Genomic DNA, 17,668 nt, shown 5'->3' with positions numbered 1-17,668 from the left:
TTTTCTGATTTGCCTAGCAAACCCACAAGACGACATGTTTACCCATAAAGTCGATTGCAGTAAGTGTCGAAAGGCAATTGTGTTACAGCTCAGCTGACCACTAAATAAAGACAACCAATTAAGCAAAATTTGTATTGCACACAGTTTTGAGTTCCTAAAACACAAACAAAGGTAGATTTCAGACATGATTTATGAATGTTTACTGTGTGACCGGATACCGCAATGCTTGACACCACTCCAGCACTGCCAAGCCCTTGGTCTTATAGCCAAATCAAACAGTTTTTTTCTTTGGCGTCTAGAACTGCTTGAACTGAGTCTCTGCAGACTGGCTTTGTGCATCTACACGCTACACCACCACTGAACCAATGGCTGGGTGAAGGGTGTTGGATCTGAGGCAGCTCACAGATACAATCCCAACATATCTGTGTCAGCAGAGGCACTATAGGTCAAAGAGCAGAACAGAGTATTGGAAGTCAGACAGAAGAGGAATCAAGCAAGCTGAAACTTGGCAGGAGAATGTGTTTGTGTGTCTGTGTGCACGTTTGTGTGTGCATGCATGAACTCTCCTTTTGTTAAAAAAAAACAGATCTATGGATCCTTGACATGTACCTCAGAATAAACATCAATGTGTTAGGGCTTGCTCCGTGTATAACGATCCATCCGCGTCGTGTTTGACTGCATCACTTTGGCAGTCCAGAGAATCCTGCCTATGTCTCTGAATGTAGGAATGCATTTGTAAAACATGAAACCTCATACTGTCAGTTTAAAGTTAAACACACTGCAACTGCACACAAAAGTCTATCTGATGTACCATAGAAAGCATCTTCTCCGTCTCTGGTTCTTCTAGCTACTGCAGTTGCTTCATTCCTTGGACTGCCAAACACCTGATCTTATCTGTCATGCCTAATTCAAACTTTCTGTTTTATTAGGCTAGTCACAACATTTCTGCTCATGCCAAGTCATTACACTACATATATTACATTTTAGTAGCCACACTCTTGGATCGCACAGTGGGACAATTAAATAGCTGTACCCACAGTGTCTGAAAGATGCCACACAACTAAGCTTTTAGTAACCACTCACTACCAAGGTCCAGTCTCTTCCCTCTAAGGACACAAATGGAGACAAACAATGGCAGCAAAATGCCAGACACAGAGCCCAAACACACACTTATAAAGCTTAAGGGTGATGTCTTTTTGTTTAGTTTGATTTAACATACCTGTCTGTGTATACATTTACAAATAAAAAATTAACTTGTGTTATCAGTTGAAGACATTTGCCATATTGTTCATTAAATCAAAATTTTACTTGTATAATGATCATTGGACAGCTATAAATCAAGCCTGGAAAGAGATTTGTGTGTGCCTCAGTCCAAGTGTTTTGGGGGAGGGGACTCAATAAAAAAAGGTAAGATCAAGCTTTCTCCTGAATCAAGCTGACATGTATTAACTCACATGTGTCACCATAAGACCAACAGTGAATGCTTGAACCTTGCTTTGAGTCAGCTGTAATTAGTCCACGTCTGAGAGCCACCCTTCTGCACACAAATAGGTTGTGGAGACATGGTGTTCTCACTCAAAACCAGCTCAGCACAATTAGTAAACTTCTGACTGCGTCATGACCAACATATTCAACAATAGTTGTAATTAGAAAAAAAATGATCAAAGACGGGCATTCACAATCAAGAACACCAGTAAAGTTTTAATAGATAAAAACATTTTAAATTAAATTTAAGATTTTATTCTTGGAGACTGCTGGGATGATAAATGTTGAAACAAATCTATATGAATCATCTCATCATCAATATACCTGCCAAGTTCTTCTTTCATCTCTCAGGTATAAACCGAAATCCCACAGACAGCTTCTTCCTTTAACGGTTCATTAAAATGTCTTTCGAGTAAATAATAAGACTGCTGCAGACCTGCATTACAAACAAGAGCCAAACCACAAAACCAAGACAAGGTAAGAGAGAAACTAATATTAAATCTGGAAAGTAACACCATGAGGGCTCCAGAGACAGACGGGGATTTAGAGAGAGCAGCTGGGATGGTAAAAGATGTTTTGTACTGGGAAACACCTGGGAAGAGTTACACCACAGTTCTAAGCCTGTCTTCTAATGTGGACTGCTGAGAAAAAAAGGGGTGAAAAAAAGCCAAAGCAACTTGGAGTAAAGCCAGAACTCCAAAATATGCCCCTCCTGGCTACAGAATACCTCTGTGCAGCATGGAAGCAAGCCCATGAGGTTATACATTAATGACTGCACTGTTAGAGGTCAATAAGAAAAGAGAGGGCATGAATAAGAGCAGTGGGACTAAGATCAACAGCTGATACTTGTCAGTCCTTGTAGAAATCAGTTTGCTACTTTATACCTGCTTTATCCACCTTGTGAAGCATCCCATGCTACCAAAATAGTAAAGTTATGTAATGCCTTTGAAAAAAATCCACTTTCACAAAGGGCTTTGGCAAATAAGTTAAAGCAAAATACAAGACTAAGAAACGGAGATGCACTGATCAACCAGCCAGGGACCACAATCAACTGATTTCCAAATTGTTCAAGCCGGTCTGTTTCAGGCATGCGCAACATCCACACGTGTGCACGCTCACAGCACTCACAGCCACATGCTAACATGTCGTTAGCATGGAAGCTCTTCACTGTGTGTGCAGACACAAAGTTTGCCAAGGTAAACCGCATCTGTTGTCACAAAAACAAATACCATAACAAATGTAATCAGACACTTAAATCGCCCTCACCCACACATCCAATGGATCTGAGAAGCTAACAAGGGAAAAGTAACTAAAATTAAAGCTATGCTAATTTTAGTTAATCAGGATAAGCAGGGTCAAAGCAGTTACGAAGAACATTATTATAATTTTCAAATAAATTTACCAGTTATTACATTATTATCTGACACATGTCTTTGTTTATTTCACGAATCGTTGTTAACATGTACTAGTTAAGTCAAGGAGTCGCTAATAAAAAGTTATGTTTGTTTTTTTTGGAAAAACTGCATTTGTCTTATACTTTATGTAGCACAAAGTGACAGAAATAAACCTGGAAAATAATCATATTTGTGATCTGCAAAGGGAAAATTCTGCCATATATCTTTTTTTTACATTCTACCTCATCCTAACCACAAGGCAACTTGGGATATAAATAAACATGGAAGAGGTCCATACATAGTAAAATTGTTGGAATCGAGAGGTATATTGAAATAACATCTATTTTTTGAACCATTAGCATGCAGCAATGTCACCTTTTTCTGTGACAGTTAGCTATTTGTTTGTTTTTTTCTCTCAGTTAAAGTCCTACTTCAAGTTCTAAATACAGAGGCAAGTTATCACTGGCCAAATTTATCATCAGCATGTGTCCTTTGACATACTGTAGCCAAAGGCAACATACCTTTAAGTCTAACCACAGTCAGCTGTAATTAGACAGCCTCATACAACAATTACAACAATATGTGATTTATAATCCTAGTAAACACTAGAAAGGTAAGTATGCACAAGTAAGAAAAAGAACTCAAAAGGCAAAGTGATATATCTGTGCATTTATACATATATATATATATGTGTGTGTATATGTGTGTGTGTTTTCACCAGGCATGAATAGACAGTCTCGTTTAGCACAGTAGGGAGGCCTGAACCTAGGGAGGATACAGTGGGAGGAGGGGGTGGTGAGCATGGGTGAGTATGCAGGGAGGGGAGGAGATGAGGAACTAAGAAGGCCTGAAGGCTCAATGAAAGACTCCCATTCATCTAAGCCAGATCCCTTTGCCATGGTGGTCGCCTCAAACCTGAGGCAGGTACTGCATGAATAGACATTTATGAAAAATGCAGGTGAAGTTGGGAAAATAAATTCCAAAATTTGAGTAAAGAAACACATAACAGCAATGTGTGCTATCTAACCCTATAAATCAAACACTACTCATTTAACAGAGAAGTAAAACTTTTGAACAAACTGGCAATTTTGTATTTCTTACATTTCAAAACTTTTTTTTAAATTTTCTTATACATAGTTATATTTTTACCAGGTCAAATCTCATAAAACTCGAGCAATGACCAATTTTACAAAAAAAAAAAAAAGATCAAAACATCAGGGGGAGGTCTGACATCATCTCTCATTATAAAAAAATTGGCATGAATGTAAAAGGTCGAGGTATTTCCTTCCCCTCTACTGTACATCCCAGCATGCAATGGGCACTGAGGATATCTGAAGAGCGCAAGGACAGAGAACAGACAGGAGACCTGTTCCAAAAACTACACAGAGAAGATCCTGTTAGGTGACTTATGGCTCATATTTTCAGCCCTTCCACTGCCAGCCTCTGACTAGACACACTGTTTGATACAAACATGGGCCTCAGTGCCCCCCCCCCCCCCATAAATCTAATCAAAACTGACAGGATATGTGAAAGCAAATCTGCTTATAAACGTTTAAAAAATAGTACAACAAATAGGAATAAGTCAACCATCATAGATCATAAACTACAATCTGGTTTTGTCAGCTGATAAACATTTTTTAGATGTTTTTAGAAAGATTTTTCACTTGAGATGAACAATCCTTTTTTAAGGGGCTCTCACAAAAATAACCAGGATATACAACATAAAAAGCAAAATAATGCTTTATAAACGTAAACAGGATAAACAAACATGTTCTCATAACATGAAGTGGTGTGAGTGTTTGTGCTGTCTATGTCTTTGTGTCTGATTTGAGCTTTTAAAGGTCTTTAATGTTGGATTTATATATTAGACACTGATGTCTTTGTTTTATCTTTTCTCATCTTCGTGGAATATATTAAAATACATAAGTGAATCATCCACATAAATATATGCTTTAATATACACCTGCAATGGTTAGGGGCAAGACCGCGTTTTTTAAATAAAAGTAAAAGTAGGCAGTAAATCTAGTCTGTACCACTTAGGCAAACCTCAGTCCAAAATAGTTCTCATGCAGCCACCCAGTGACCTTTATGTTTCACCATAAATATCATGACAATTCAGCCTCTGTTTGTCATTATTTACGTCTGCCTGACCCACTGCCACCATCAACCTCTGGATGACCTGCGCCTCAAAGTAGAACAAACATCACACTGAACGAACAAATGGTAACAAACCCGAACTCCCAGACGGTTACTCATACAGTCTGGGAGTTTGAAGCAGAACAAAGCAGATTTGTATTCGATTTATATTCAATATCCCTTAGTTATGGAAAATTCTTCTGTGGGAAGATCAAATAAAACAGCAAATGTTAAAGTTGCCACAAAGTAGCTTTACTGAAAATGAGAAGCGACAAAGCTCAAACGGTCTCAGATATCTCATATCTGATACGCATGTTGTCAGGATCACAAGGATCTGTGCCAGCGGGATTTAAACTATAACCTACTAAACAACGCACTTTCAAAACTGGGTAGACAGTAAATACTCTTTCAAATTAAACAAGGGAAAAATGCATTTAATACACACAGTAATGGATTAAACTTCTACTTTTTCAGTCACAGATGGCAGATGCATGGTTCCTAAACAATGTGCCAAAATACAAAGCAAATGTGTCAAAATGCAGATTAGAAAACTCAATCACAAACGCTGTACATATGCAATCCACCACGTTGACAACTTTACCTGGAAACCCTCCTGATCCAGTATCCTGGTGCCGAACACAGTAATGCCATTGGTGCTGACGGAGGCATGGTCACTCCTGGGGAGGTTTTTGGTGACCTTGTTCTTACAGTCTACAATGATAGTGGCCACTTTGTTCTCCACACTGATGGCTACACGATGCCACCTAATCAAGGACACACACAAGGAGAAAAGCAATAAATGAAAAAAAGGAAACATCTATAAAGTTCAATAAGTTAACTGCTTGTTATTTAATCATTTTTGAAATGTTGTTGCATGTTGTTGCTGTGGGAATTCTCACATAATAAAAAGTCCTTGACACAGCAGATAGCTGCTAAAAAATATTATTATAGGTGTCAAGTAAAAATTAGGATATCTAATTTAATTTAATTTAATCATAATCTAAAACAACATCAGCACTTTAACAGTATGTAGTCCACTTTGACTGCTTCACAACACAACTCAAGGAGAAAGAAATTCACAATACTCATTACAATACATGCTCCAGTGTTTATGGTATATTTTGATCGACAACCGCCATCGATGCAATGGGTTAACTGGGGTCACACGTGAGTCTGACACCTTCCTTGCCTCTGCACCATTTGCGCTGCACTTGAGGGCTATTGCATACCAGGCAGCACTGGACCACATTCTTGCCCCCACACTTTGGCCCTGTTTAACACGGGATTACACTCATTAAACTCCAAACTTAATCCTCCTTCTGGGTTACTTAGCATGACAGACGTTGTGAACATTGTGGAAAGTGTGTGTCAAGATCCAGGAAGGCTTGCCTTGCCAGAGCAGGAGACAGACAGTCAAAACATTGTTCACAGGTGGAAGATGAGACCTGACAACATCTTAACTTAAGATAGCAATCAAAGCCCTTTTTTTTAATCACAGATATAACTGTTTCTGATAATTCATTTATCTGCGTGGTTAATTGTGTTACCAAAAGTGAAAATGTGTCTTTGAATATCAGCTAAGTCATACAGACACATTCCAGGGCAGGAAATGGAGCTTGGAGAAAAATAAATGTGCAACACTCTCTGGGATAAGCACTACGGCACAAAGGACTATTTGTCACCTTATGTGGCAGAAAAGCAATCGTTGACTTCAGTCAGTTTTCTCAGACTTTAAGTGCATATTGATCGGAGGGGTAAGATTATATTTGAAATAGCATATTATTATATAAATCATATTTAAAAAGTGTAATTATGGCAAAACTAAGTTGTATCATATCTTATCCATTTTTCTAAATAAAAGAATGCTCCTTTTTACCTCATTAATAGCAGATCATTGTACCTCCCTATTCAGCCTGAGTGTCAGCTTGCTAGTAGCAGTGAATCCATCCATGCATGCAGCTATAGCCACTGAAGTTTTAAACAAGACCTTGAGCTGGAAAGTCCTCCACCAAAAACAGTGCACTCTCTAACAAAGCAAGTAGCACATAATGGGCAAAACCGCCTACAAGACTAGCACAAAGCCGGCTCAGAGTATCTTTCATTTGCTGAAAAATGCTCACGAAGCAGCATTATTGCTGACTTTTCAAGGATTTGTCAAGCTTATTTCTATTATGATAACAGCATATATACTATAACTCATCTTAAGCCAATTTAGAGCACAAAAATATTGTGACTGGGTTCTGACTTCCTTCTAAAGTTCAGCATGTTCAGCAAGTGCAAAATCCTTTAATAACACTGGAAGAAACTGTAAAGCACAGCATCCTTTCTGATTATTTATCCCCAGCCTGTCCCTGCACATGGACTCTTGACAGTGACCTAAAAACTCCCACTGAGCATTTTGTGATTTTTGAACATGGGAGAAGATAATCAGGTTTATGCTAAATGTTAAGAGGCCTGTATTTCTGGTACTGCCCCTTGCCTCCGTCTCTAAAATAGCAGAGGCAGTGAGTTCATAGATGAGGTCAGGTTGTCCATAGCAGTCCTGCTGTGCCCCAATAATCCAGTGTCTCTCTGTCTCTGACCTGTCTCTATGCCCACAGACCCCTGATGAGATGGCTAATCCGGTGATGAGCACCTGCAGCGCAACAAGGGGAAGATCTGGGTTGTTTTCTCACTTTTATTAAAAAGAACAAGTCAGTGGGAATCAGAAAATATTTAGCTTTACATGGTCATTAAACTATTTTTAGGCTGATTAAAATGGCATTCAATGCATTATAGGAACGCATAGTCCAGCAAAACTGGCACCAATAAATAAATGCTGGATCACTTTGTTCAAAACTATTCAATGCTGCAAAATGCACTGGCATGTTTCCTTTGCAACATGTTGCATTTTAACACCCTTCACTCTCCACACCCATTCCCTCTGAGGTCCTGTGCATGTGTTCGAATACGTGACTACGTGAGTGAATGTTCGAGATCTGACGTACTTTCCGTCAGCAAGGTTAAGACCATCAAACAGGGGGTATTCCTCTGGGACTGGCTTGCCATTATGATCCTCATACAGGAAGATAGGTGAGCGTCCAACCTCCACGCCCAGCTGCTGGACTCCTTGCTCGTTGTAAATGGACAGCAAGAAGGACTGGATGCCAGATTTGGGACGCACTGTGGCTAGGATGGCGAAATCCTCAGGAAAAACACCACCTGCATGGTCAAAACAGAAAAGTTAATGTGACTGAGATGATCTAATAAATAAAATTTAATTTCGCCCAGCATCACTTTTCTTTTCAAAAGTAATAAATAACTATCAATAAATATTTTTAGTACGTTCTCAGTAAATACTCATTTTATCACAGTGAATTACTATAATAATAACACTATAATGATGCGACATTACTCGCTTTTAATTTTGGTAAAATATTAAGGCGCATGGAAATCTACACATATCTGCATGGTATGTTTTTCTCATGCTCACCTAATGTCGTGATAAAAGCAGTCACTAGCAGTTTGCACATAGCAGTCTAAGGTTAAAGGTACTTACCAGGGAATAGCTGTGTGGTGGGGGCACTGATCTGGACCTCCTTGGCAACTCTGTAAGCTGTATCTGGCGTCGATGCTCTTCGGTTTGCGCAAAATCCTGTTGTTTTTGTCACTCCTTTGGGGTAATTTTCAAATGCTAATACTTTTAGGACATCCACTGGCTCTGCTGTTTAAAAGGCAAAGAAAACATCAGGTTATTGCAGCGATTTCTGTGGGCAACATGAAGGTGCGCTTCCTTTTCATAACCACCTCATGAACGATTCAGGTTGGAAACATAAAACGCAGTCCATCAAGATAGTATGCTAAAGTGAAGGTGCATTCTCAACAAAGTCCAAAGATATTAAGGGAACAATGATGAGTGTTGGGGCTTTTAACATTTTTTTTTTTATATAAATGAACATGTCATTGTGCTTGTAAATAAATGCAGGGCACTAACAGGACTTCTACCTAATGTTAAATAAAATTTTTATAAATTATGGCTTTTTATCAAAAATATGTGTGTTATGCTGGTTAAATGTGGAGTTCAGTTTCTTACAATAAATAGTTAAATTAGGAAATGTGGCCTTGCCCAGGCTCTACAATCTCATCTGACAGGAAATGTCTAAGCCAAGCATACCAATGAACAATGCACCAACAGAATTCGAGCTCTATAACACCTGGATAGGTTTACCTTGATAAGACTCTTCAATCTGATGTGCTTTACATAAAGGAGCCTATGTGGGTGCAAATGGACTCCCATGGGAAAGCATTGTAATTATGCCTTCTATTCAGACCACTGTTTCATCATAAAACATTAGGTTGGGAAAACATCAACTGCAACATATACTGACCATTGGCCATATAGGCCATTAGCAGCTGGAAGATTTTTTTTTCCTGTCCAAGGTCTGATAAAAATGTGAAATATTTGATGGATAAATTCAGCAAGTGTTATTTATAGACAACTGAGTTTAACTCCTGAATATGCTCAAATGACAGTTGCTCAGTTTACTCCCTGAAGCAGACAGCGGTATCTGAATAAATCAGGCAATACAACTGCAGACTGTTGGATGTAATAACACTAATGTGTTTTTCTGGAGCGGAAGCATGCAAAGGTGCCTGAAAGCATCAGTAAGCCTCTTCTGATCGCTCTCAAGCCGCTGTTATGGTTGGCATGTTGAGGTCAAATAACTCTTGTATTTCTCTAACTTCTTGACACAAGAGGATGCTAAAAAAAGTCACTGATGTCGATCTCAACACTTTCTGGTTAAGATTCCAGCAATGGCAAGGAAAAGCAAAGAAAGAGCATGTTTCATTCATTCGGAGAAGCATGTGCTCTGGGAACAAGCTCCTGTCTTAACATCTACAACTGAATACTGAATGTGCCACTAGCAGCTCTCATACAGAAGGCTTGTATAAGATCATTAGATAGTCACAACAGGTCAAAATGCTAGCAGAGAGCTGATCTCCTTAAACTTGGTGCACTTTGAACTTTGAAATCTGAAGAAGTCACAAGGCCGTTCACAAACACCAACCGCTAATAGATCCCTCTAAGAAAAATCTGTGTTGGCTGATTAACTCACTCGCATTTCAACAAAACGCTCAAAGGAAGATAAGGCAAAGTATCTAAAAACATCTTAAATAAATGCGAAGTTGAGAGCAGTATCAGCCGTGACTGTGGGAATACCCTCACTAAGGACAACATGGTCATTTTTGTAGCTTGTGAGGATGAAGCAACTACTTATTTTGGAGCGTGAACTGAGGAGCTTATTGTGAGTTCCCGCAGAGTTGCTTTCAGTTCAGACTCCAGGACTCATATGTTCCAGATGTGCCAATTTGGCCAGGCTACGACCCTCACACAGTGGTGCTGTGAAAACGTCAATACTGGCCAATCCATCAAGGTGGCCAAATGAGTGTGCACAGATTTTAAAAGAGTGCATCTGATGAGCTGGTGTGTTTGCCCTCAAGGCTAAGTAAATAGGCCACATAGATGTGAGAAGAACTCAGGATGGACCTTCCTTAGTGTGGAGGAGGAACCAGTACCTGAGCTGCTAAATACTCTGTTGTTTCATCACTCCTTGCGTGGATGATAATGCAAACTATAGAGAAAGAGGAGAATGGGAGGAGCAATATAAAGCTTTGTTGCCATAAGACATCAAAATGGACAGATTTAATTTATTTGTCATGTTCACGAGTGTACATCATTGTAAACTGCATGTTCCAAAAGATATCATCATTCACATCTGAGGCCAAATACTCTCAACTCTAACTAAACTGTACATAACACTCCTATAATAAATCCCACACTCACTTTCTCATTTTCAGCATTTTTGTCTTTTAAGGTAAAGAAATGTAAAATTGGCTGGTAAATAGAAGAGGACCTTTTCACCTGCAGCTCCCTGAGACTCTAATAACATCTTCAGAGTGTCTCTCTCCCTCTCTCTCTCTTTCTATATATATAGCCCCTCTCCCCCACTCTCCCTCTCTGCTTCCTTTAACTTCCACCACGCTGCCGGCTAAAACAAGACGGCTTTATGCTGCTGTCATACCAAAGAAACTTCACTGAGACCAACCCAGTTTTCAAAGCATTTCCCCCCACTCCTCTTCCTTCACTTTACTTTTCCTCACATTATCTCTTTTTACTGTATGCCTCCATATGGAAATATGGGTTTGTTTGCCCCATTGTGTTTAAATCTCTAAATGAACTGACAATAACAATAAATGTGTGACAGCTTCAGCAGACAAAGGTCCAGCAAGGAGCTGATTAGCTCTTGTTCACAGTTGGGCATTTTAAGGAGAAGACTCTGGAAATGCTAGCTTTGTCTGCTGGAATGCACATCTGAGCCTGCGCCCCAGGGGCTGAGAAAACGTGTCTGTACACTGCTAGATGGAGAGGGCACCCTGCAGGAACAGCTCCTACTGCCATAAAGAGCGGCGAAGAAATTAGGACCATAGAGCACAGAGTCTGCAGGAGGATATTTAAATTGTATAAAAATGTCTCTAGTTGTTTAGTTATTAAACGGTACATTTTCAATTTAGACCATAAATTCAGTCATTTTCATCAAATTTAACAGGTTCTGTAGTACTTTAACACAACAAATGATACCAAAATGCTGTGTGAAGTAGATAAATGCACAACAACGTAATCATGAACCCCTGCATTTGCACAACATCAAGTGAAACAATTAAACTGCATTTATTTCTTGTTTTGCAGAACACGCTTTCAGTCTACCACTGAAAACCCACTAGACAAACTGCAGGTATTGGATAAATATCACTATGAAGTTCATGTTTATCTCCAACAGCCTTTTTTTAAACAAGGAGTCCTTACAGAGTTGTCGGCCAAGATGTGAGACCCTTGTAATCCTGAACCGTGTCACTTGTGGCTGTAATGGTAGGCTAGGCCCATACGCAGGTCTGCTCTTTGAAGGCTCTTAAATCATAGGGAAGCTCAAAAAGGACCATCATCAAATAACTGCTCAATACTTAGAGAGGAAGCATTCCCACCACGGACACAACACAGCCTTGTCCTGCAGCTGACCAAACCTTTAAGTGCAAAGTTGGTGGGTGGCAAGGGGGAGGGGGGATGCACAGGCCAGTTTTTGGGCTTTGGTGTGGACCAGGGCAGTGTGGAGATAGGGTGAACCTGCATGACCACTTTTAGCACCCACACCGACAGATGATTTGCACTCTGCTCTGACAGGTCGGAGATCCACTGAGACCTTTCATAAAAGCGGATTTCATGAAACGATTGCTGCTGTTCCCCAAACCACAACTTTCACGTCAAAATGTTTGTGCCCAAGAACCTTCAATTAAATATCTTTCCACACGTTCACACGTTAGAATTTCACCCACTGTATAATATGAGACTGGCAATCAGATCACGGCCAAAGTTAAACACCAATCCACTGTTGAATATATCTTCAGCCAGGCATGAAGTAAAGAACTGCATTCTGATATGAGTGGTGCAGTTAAACAGTTGTAAGAAACAAGTGAACAAAGTCCAGGGTCCGACAAATGTCCAGTGCCATCTGGCTGGAAAAGCCCACCCTGCTAACCGTGTTCCAATCCACCTAGGGGACCACAGTTCAAACAAAGAGGTTTCTTTTTGCCCAAGTGAATCTTACAAAAAAGAGAGAGAAAAAGCACCATGCTCTGTTTCCTGATCTTTATAAGTGCATACCAGCGGCTTAGGATGAATTTAATTAGGCCATGTGTTTCATATTTGCCGCAGACGCTTTTCATTCATGCGTAAAAGTAGCACGAGGTAAAATTTGCTTTAATTAACGGGATTTTGATCAACAAATACACGCATTTCAATCGATTCCTCACGAGCACTACCTGCGCCGCCTGTCTCAAAGTATTTAACGGTTCTCCTCACAGTGGCAGTAACAGGGCACACCTTTGCGGTGCCTTTGGTTCGGCTTTCATCGGCTTCTAAATATGGGGTAGTCTCACCTTATTGTGACTCGTTTGTTTGTGAAACGGGAAAACACGTCTAATTGCGATGCGAGCATAACGCTGCCTTCTCCAGGTAAGTATGTTACACCCCCACCCCCCAATCTCCATCATCAGTTACCTAGGTTTGCCATCCAGTCGGCGTTCCGTACACCGTCCCCTTTTCGGGAATACAAAGTTTATTAGAGGCGTTAGTAATCTTACCTGCTCTGACATTAGCAGCCTGTAGAACCAAGGTTATAGTGATGAATCCGGTTACAGTGGAATCCATAAGCCACCTTTTCGTTTTCCACCTTGTGGACCACCTTTGCATCTCCATGGTCGCGCGCCCACAAGTGTATAAAACTTCTGGGCGACTTAAGTGATTTTTACTGACGTCCCTTCCACAATCCCAAGTAATGATAGATACTGTCCTACAAAAAAGCCATATGTGACGAATTTAAGCCTCTTCTCTCAGCCACAACGAGGCCCTGATCCTCCTGTACCGTGCCCAGCCTTCACAGTGAAGGTAGTCGGGCTTTATCCAAAACGCAAAGAGTGCAATCGGTACACTTGGTGCGTCCACGGACAGGAGGGCTGGGCGAGCTCCACAAACCAGAGCAAGGATTACAGGGAAATGACAAGTGAACCAGCCCCCGATTAGCAAATCACGGGGCTGGAAATTCTCCTTCGGGTCCACCCATTGGCTTTGTTGTGCGCCCCCCGAAGTCTCTTCAGAGCGCTTTTCATGAAAGAAAACTCTGACACAGCTCATAATGACCTGGGAAAACTGTGCACGCAGGATGTTCGGTAACATTGATAATATCTACAATTCACCAGAGACTACATCATTTGTTATCCACAATGTTTTCTTATACACCATTCAAAAATAATAGTAGTGAATTATAATGCACCATTGAATCAAACAAAACACCAGACAGTGCTACAGAGTCACTGAGGATTCAATATTTTACATCACTACAAATACTAATCCACAGGATTTTCCGTGGACAGAGACATGAAAAAGGAAAAGAAAACCGATCCTGAAAGGTCCTGCGGGTGTGGAATGAAAAAAAAACAACACTTGAATAAATTAGAGGAATGCAGATGTTTTGCTTTGGGGTATGAGAGATCAATAAATGTTTTAATGTTATGCCTCATAAACATCCAGACCAACTAGACCTACGGAATATTTTAGAATCATACACTGACCTTCAACAAGCTAACAGAATATTATTTGTTTGTTTGTTTGTTTGTTTTTGGTCATGAAGGGTAATGTTCTCCTGATGTGTAGTTAAACTAAAAAAAGAAATAACAACAAAACCTGAAGATACATTTAATTTCATTTGCTAATGTTATCGCTTTTTTTATACTTACACCATGCTCTTATTCAAAGCCAATAAACCTTATGTTGTGCTTTCTAGATCAGTGATTAGGTCATTTTGCTTTTAAAGTTTTTTAAAGGAAAGAAAAAAAAGACAGAAAGACAGAGAGTTACTTCCTGAATTTCTTGGACCACAACACACTAAGGCAAGTTACCTTCTTTTGTTTTTTTTTCTTTTAAACAACTTTAACTTGTAATTGAATGAAGTTGAAGCATTCCAGGATTTAGGAGTCAGATCTGTATGTCTTTTGGCTCACTCCACTGATGGCAAGAGCTCTGATCAGCCTCTGTCTTTTCAGCCAGCTCATCCTCCCAGGCCAGCCTAACTCAGCCAGCTCCCAGCCAAATCGTATCAGATGCTAGTCCCAGTGCCCAGTGACCGAATCCATGGCTGGGAAGAATAGCTGTCTGGTCAGAGATGGTTTCATGCTACATCTCATCCTAGCATGGTTCACAGAGCAGGGGCAGTCATTCAAGAAAAGTGGGCTCCAGTGACGTCCATGGGTTCTTTTGGAGGTCTGCTTAATCCTGAGTGTAATTTTATTTTTTGGTTCATAAGAAATTGTTCCAGTTAAAAATTTAAGACACATTTGGTGTCAATGTATCTAGCTTGTAGGATCTTAACTGTTTTTATTGTTATTTTCCTGATCAGTTGTAAATCGTGCACGTAACTTTGCTACATTGGTCTAATAAAACATCTGGTCAAATGAAATTTGCATGATTGGCAAGTCTTTCAGGGCAAAGAATCTTATTTTTGTGTGTATTTTCACTTATTTTTATTGCTTTAGAGTCAGAAGTGCACTTCAAAGGAGATAAAGTTGGGGTGAATGAATCAGCTACAGTACAGTTCAAAGATGCCAGGGTGACAGCAGCAGATGGTAGCCCCGGGGACATTGAGGCACACTTAAGGCTGGTTTGATTTCCTGTTGGACAATAAGTAAAGCAAATTCTCCCCAGTGTTTTAGAAATAGGGCGCAACCAAATAATTGTACTTAGTGATTATTTATGTTGTTATAAATATTAGATAGATAAATACAAGTAGTGCCAGAAAGCTTTATGTGCCTAATCTGTTGGATGTAATGTATGCAAAATGCATGTATAGTTAAAGTGACACATTAGAGGTGTACTTTAGAGTTGACATCCATTTAATGACGTTTTAACTGTTTCATGGTCCCTATTTATAAAATAAAAACTCTTTCAGTGTGATATATAGTCTGTCTCAGATATTCTCCCGTAATTACTGCCAGCGTGTGTATGTAGCTGTTATCAGCTGTGAATATTAGAACAATCAGCCTTTGTTCAAAATTATTACCATCTCCACTAATGAGATGGCCCTAAAACCAAAAGAACCAAAGCCAACTAACTGCTGCCAGAGAAGTGATGAATAATCTCTCTGGCTATCTGCTTTAGTCTCTTACTATTTTCACAGTAATGATTACTGATTCTGTTGAGCAACTTGTAAATAAGTGTTTATGTCTTACAGCCAAAATCAGTATATATTGCTGTATGAAGACTATAACTGCACAAGAGTTTGGGTAGTGCTCTGCTACAACTTTGGGGTTATGGTATTTACAGTTATACAATTCAATATTCATTATTACATGTATATCCAGAAACTGCTGAGAATGCTTTTATTAGTTATTATTTGGTCACAGTAGGAAAAGTGTAGGAGGAGTTAATACTGGTTTAGTTCAAGCATGCTGTGTTATGGCTCAGTCACAATAGAGTTATAATAGGTCGGTAACCTCCTTGCAGCTAGGAAGAATTGATGGTTGCTTGATGACTGCGCTGATTTTTCTTTGTATTTGTTAACCAGTTGCAAGTTATTGAGGTGAGCAGCTGATTGTCCAGCGGTTGAACGTGCAACCCTCTCAACCTTGCTTTCAGTTCCTAGGTGACTGCATGGTCGCCAAGGTCACCTGTAGGAAGGCAACCTCTAGTAATCACCCCGAGACTGGTAAGGTTTGCAAATATATTAACTTAAAAATGCAAACAGATTTCCAGCATGTTGCAACCAGTTTTGTCAGGTTGCACCAAAGAATGCAACACATCTGTGAATCGTCTCTCTGAAATTGGAGACTTAACTCAGCTGTTTGCAGTATACTGGTTTTATTCGTATGTAAAAGCAAGGTTCCCAAGTGCCTCTGTCATTATGCAGTTCAATCACCATGCTGCTGTGTCACTAAAGGTGGAGGAATTTCTGAATTTTGTCTCAGATCTATAAGGTTTTGTTTAATTTGAAATTTTGCAATTTTTGTTGATTTATCAAAGTTATTTATCAAAGTTATTCACTGTATTATTACAAACTGATGTGATGCATTTGCCAACTTGACCACATTCAATTGCAAACTGATAGCAATTTATCACTATTTCGACACATTTGACCGAGTAACACATAAATGGATTTATAATTTATTCATTCATGTGAGGAAAAAATCTATTTTATAACTAAGAGTGTTAAGAGACATAAAAGAAATTGTGTGTGTTGTTGATACAATGAAGGTCAGAATAAAAATCAGTCTGCACAAAAGCAAGCTTGCGTGTTAATGTGCTAAAGTGGCAAATATGCAAATCTATGTTAAGGATTGCAAATCATTTGCAACTATTTTGCCATTTGTCAAAACCTTAATTTAAACATATGGAACAGCAGTCAGTGATATTTCAAGCACAAAACACAGAACCCTTCTAACGCAAAATAGACCTGCAATAAAAATACTATATAAGCAGAAGTGTAAAAATTAGAGTTCTTTAACCTGCTTTGACTTTTACCTGACATGGTATTGAAACACAAGCACTTTTCACAGGCAAACTTGAGCCACCCTCCAGCCACTGTCTGTCACTGTTTACACACTGCACAGAGGCGAGTATAAAGAGCTCTTTCTCCACACTCACTCTAGTCCTCTGTCTAAAACAAGTAAGAAAAGGTTCCCTGACTTCAGTAATATTATTTTTGGCTGTTACTGTATTGCAAATGATATATACAGTACTGTGCAAAAGTCTTGAGCCAACAATCATTAGCTTCTATTTTCTAGGAAAATGGGAAGTTTATTGAAACTTTTGCAAACATAAGGAAATACAGTATATAAAGCAAAAGTTGAAGTCTAATTTGCTTGAAAGTCAATATTTGGTGGTATCACAGCCTGAACTCTCTTACACAGCTTTCTTGTAATGTCTCTAAGTAGTCTTCAGGAATAGTTCTCCAGGCTTCTTGAAGGACATTCAAAGCTCTTCTTTGGAGGTTTCTGCCTTTTCTGCGCTTTGTCGAGATGATTCCACACTGCTACCATCATTTTTAAGGTCTGTACTGTGTTTTTCTATC

General features: G+C 39.4%; 1 protein-coding gene across 2 annotated transcripts in view; it reads right to left on the bottom strand.

The window, feature by feature from the left end:
* col11a1a (collagen, type XI, alpha 1a) overlaps nucleotides 1–13,591 on the bottom strand; it is a 68,105-nt gene extending 54,514 nt beyond the window's left edge. For both annotated transcript variants that reach the window (XM_040036206.1, XM_040036207.1), the window contains exons 1-4: nucleotides 13,191–13,591; nucleotides 8,554–8,718; nucleotides 8,003–8,216; nucleotides 5,617–5,779 (exon numbers count right to left, since the gene is read on the bottom strand). In XM_040036206.1, coding sequence (XP_039892140.1) covers nucleotides 5,617–5,779; nucleotides 8,003–8,216; nucleotides 8,554–8,718; nucleotides 13,191–13,305 — 657 coding nt within the window. In that variant the 5' untranslated portion in view covers nucleotides 13,306–13,591. The remainder of the gene's footprint in view (nucleotides 1–5,616; nucleotides 5,780–8,002; nucleotides 8,217–8,553; nucleotides 8,719–13,190) is intronic.
* Nucleotides 13,592–17,668: the final 4,077 nt, after the last annotated feature.

The sequence above is a fragment of the Simochromis diagramma genome, unplaced genomic scaffold (assembly GCF_900408965.1).
Source record: "Simochromis diagramma unplaced genomic scaffold, fSimDia1.1 OVJJ01000271.1, whole genome shotgun sequence".
Lineage (NCBI taxonomy): Eukaryota > Metazoa > Chordata > Actinopteri > Cichliformes > Cichlidae > Simochromis > Simochromis diagramma.
Note: the sequence above shows the minus strand (reverse complement) of the source record. Positions and strands in the feature narration are given on the sequence as shown.